General features: G+C 43.4%; 1 protein-coding gene across 3 annotated transcripts in view; it reads left to right on the forward strand.

Moving 5' to 3' along the window:
* BEND2 (BEN domain containing 2) overlaps nucleotides 1–2,679 on the forward strand; it is a 28,679-nt gene extending 26,000 nt beyond the window's left edge. For all 3 annotated transcript variants that reach the window (XM_026856764.1, XM_026856782.1, XM_026856773.1), the window contains exon 12: nucleotides 1,438–2,679. In XM_026856764.1, coding sequence (XP_026712565.1) covers nucleotides 1,438–1,673 — 236 coding nt within the window. In that variant the 3' untranslated portion in view covers nucleotides 1,674–2,679. The remainder of the gene's footprint in view (nucleotides 1–1,437) is intronic.
* The last annotated feature ends 1,331 nt before the right edge of the window (nucleotides 2,680–4,010 follow it).

Genomic DNA, 4,010 nt, shown 5'->3' on the forward strand with positions numbered 1-4,010 from the left:
CCATTCACTCCTCCCGATGCTGGGGAGATGGTTCTCCTGCTCCTCGAGTCCCTGTGAACTTAAGATCAAGTTTCAAGGCATCAGAGATGTTATGTGACCTAGTTAAAAGCATTCCCACATGCAGCGTGACTTTTCAGAGGTTTTTCATGATACAGCCTGCTGCAGCCCCCAGTCAGGGTATCAGGTGGCTGTAACTGCTCAACTCCTGCTGCACGCAACAACTTATGGCCCCTAATGCACCACCAGCAACACTGCAGCTGCTTTACCCACACATTTGGCTACTTGCTTGTGCCAAGCCTGGGTCACTGAAGACTACAAACCCCGTACTTTAGTGGCACAGCACTCACCCAGCCCTCCTGCAGCTGCAGACTCAGGATAAACATGAATCTGCCTCAGGGGTGCCAAGTGATAAAGTGATCTTGGAGTAGCAGCGCTGCTGCTTCACAGTCCCCATAACTCCAGCAGCACCACAGCAACTTTGTCTTCTCCCCCAGGCTGCACAGGCAAGGGAATGTGTATAAGAGACAGGGGGAGAAGTGAGCGCATGGCTGTGTGGGGCTTAATTGCCAACAGGAGTTATACCAGGACACTAGGATTGGAACCACAAGTTAAAATAACAGTTGTAAACAATTATATTATGTTAGGTTTTTACTTGCTAGTATATGTGAGAGCAATGGAAGAATAAAACTGACATAGTATCAACTAGCTATACCTTTCATTATGATAAGGTAAATCTAGATGTTAATTAGAGAAGTAGAAACAGTATTACTTTTGATTTGAAATCACAGCTGACATTTCCTTTTTTGTTCCTATTTAAATGTTTTAAGGGCTTGCCTAGAGCACACATGTAATTCAAATAAGCTCAGAAGGACAATCACTCCTCAGTAATCAAAAATAAAAATCTGTTTTTAAAACTACGCATTTTACTCGTTGAAGGGGTGAAAGGTGCCATAGTCCTACCTTATTTATCCCATTGCTACCAAACTCAAGTCTTTGTTTGCTGATCTTGTTGCAGTATGGTAAGAAACAAGCTCTTGAAGTTTTTCTGTCGCTGTTGCTCCTTTGCAGCTGTTTCATTTTGGTGAATATAGTTGTCAGAGATCCTCTAAAGGAGGACTTGGTCGTTTTCTTTGCTCTGGTTGACCATATTAGAAGCTGAAGTTACTCAGCACTTCAAGAGATCAAGCCCACATACCTGGTTACACACTTTCTTTGCATATTTTGTTTTTATGCTTTGACCTTTTGCTACTCATTTGCAAATTAAACAGGAAGGTGGGGGGGGGAATCTGCCCTCTAGCTTTGCTCTTCAAGCCTCCTAATATGCCTAGCTGTCTTGTTTTGGTAGCACGTACTTGTTTTGCTTTATTACATCCAAGAAGAGTCTATAGCTTGCATAAATAATTGACAACTCACTATTATATACTTGTTTATTTTTAGACTTTCTTCAAGAGAATTATCCATCCTTTGATCTAAAGGAAACGGGATATGATTGGAAGGCATGCGTGGCTGCCATAAACAGCACAATCCGCAGTCTCAGACATGACCATAAAAAGGCTACAGTTGGAATCCGCCGGAAAGTCTTGGCAGCGCCACCATTGAGTGCAAAGAGTCCTCCACAGAGTCCTACTTCAGTAAAGCCATTTGAAAGTGACACTATCAATCTCACAGACTGAAACTCTCTAACATCCGGCTCAAATTTTAATTTAGCAGGTTTTTATAAATCCCACCTAGAACCTATTACATTGAATTGTCCTATTATACTGAGTTGTCAGCAGCAATTAATAGTATTATTTCATGAGACCAAAGTTAGCAGAAGACTTGGGAACCCTAACTCCTTGTATAAGTAGCATTTGTGCTCCTCAGAAATTACTTCCACTGTTTTCTGTAGCACTTAAAATGTTCTCTCCCCTAAAAGCACCTTCTCATGACTCATTGACTGGAAGATTAATCTGATTTGATGTGCAGTGTATCTTTTCTAGTCAGCAGAAGCAGCTAGAAGTGTGGAGAGGAAAGAATGGTCCTCCTTGGATGAAGAATTGTAGGCAGCTACATTATCTCATTATGTGTGAGGAATAAAATTTGCTTTGACAATTTGATATTTTAAGCAAAAACATCTAATGCAGAAAGGAAAAAAAAATGTTTTATTGCATCTAGCTAACTTGTTAATGTGTTTCACTTTTTTGCCTCCTATAGCAGTGTTTGTTGTAGGGTAAGGAAAGAGGCAGGCAACAATGTAAGTACAGTTAGTGACATTTTCCTTTGCTCTGATTTAGCTCTACAAAAGCACAAGAAAAGCATCCAGAACAGTCTAATCGTTACTTCTGTTTTCATGATGAAAATTAAAGAAAATACTACTTCAGGGTCTTGGTCTGCTGTTCGTTGGTATATGTGTCATCCCCTGCTGTGGATGTCCACAAGATGCAAATCTGCTTCAACTTTCACCTTAGAGGATTTGGATCCCAGTTCAGATTTAAGAAATAATAATTTCCATCAGCTTCAAGTCATTGGTCCTTCAGTTAAAACTGAGGACACATGCTGTACTGTTAGTATACAGTCAGAGATCACCAGCATCAGTGGTATGCCTTCCCAAGCCCATAGCTTTTAACATTCAGGTCTGCTGTGATAGTTTTAAGCCCTTCCGGGATCGGAGACCATGTTGCCGTTGTCCTTCCCCCACCCTTGGACACAAGTAGGGCACAAACCCCGGGTTAAAATAAGAAGAAATTTAATACAACAGTGTAATAAACAATCTGAACAACAACAATAGTGATAATAACAACAACAAACAGCAATAACAGTAAACAAGACAAAAGATATACAGAGAAATACCGCAGTGGTTACAGACAGCCTGTCGCATGCTCCCTACCACGAAAGCCACAAAGGAAAAAGCTTCCCGCATTGCCACGCTGGACCTGACATCAGCATGTTATGATCAGCATGGTATGAATAACCCTGCTGGAGAGCCCTTCCCCTTGCTTGGGAGAAAACTTAACCCTATCCTAGCTGAACCAGGACATCTACAAAGCTAGGCGTGTTTACTTTGCTATCTGGGTAGGCTGCTTGTCTAGAGGCTTGTCATCCTGCTTTTGTTAACTTAAAATCTTGAAAGATGTGCAAGGATTATTCTCAGAGTCACAGAATGGTTGAGGTTGGAAGGGACTTCTGGAGGTCATCTGACCCACTCCCCCTGCTCAAGCAGGGCTACGTAGAGCCAGTTGTCTATCACCATGTCAAGACAGCTTTTGAATGTCTCCAAGGATGAAGACTCCACAACCTTCCTGGTCAACTTGTACAAGGGTTCAGTCATTGTCACAGTAAAAAACTTTCTGATGTTCAGAGGGAACCTCCTGTGTTTCAGTTTGTGCCCATTGCCTTTGGTCCTGTCACTGGGCACCACTGAGAAGAGCCTGGCTCTGTCCTCTTTGCAACCTCCCCTCAGGTATTTATAAACATTGATGAGATTCTCCTTGAGCCTTTTCTCCAGGCTGAACAGTCCCAGCTTTCTCAGCCTTTCCTCACAGGAGAGATGCTCCAGTCCCTTCATCATCTTCATGGCCCTTTGCTGGACTCTCTCTGTTATGTCTGTGCCTCTCTTGTACTGGGGAGTCCACAGCTGGACCCAGCACTCCAGATGTGGCCTCACCACCACTGAGTAGCGGGGAGGAATCGCCTCCCTCAGCCTGCTGGCAACACTCCTACTTGTGCAGCCCAAGGAACCATTAGCCACCTTTGTGGCAGGGGCTCATTGCTCACTCATGTTCAACTTTGTGTCCACTAGGACATCCCAGGTATGCTCTGCCCATCATCCAGGTCATTAATGAAGATGTTGAATAGGTCTAAACCCAGTACTGACTCCTGGGGTACACACTGGCTTCCAGCTAGACTTCATGACGCTGATCACCACCACCCTCTGGCCCTGGACATTCAGCCAGTTTCCAATACCTCTTACTGGTGGCTTATCCAACCCATACATCAGCAGCTTTTCTGTGAGGATCTTATGGGAAACAGTG

Source organism: Athene cunicularia (assembly GCF_003259725.1).
Source record: "Athene cunicularia isolate RWA chromosome 1 unlocalized genomic scaffold, athCun1 chr1_part1, whole genome shotgun sequence".
NCBI classification, from domain to species: domain Eukaryota; kingdom Metazoa; phylum Chordata; class Aves; order Strigiformes; family Strigidae; genus Athene; species Athene cunicularia.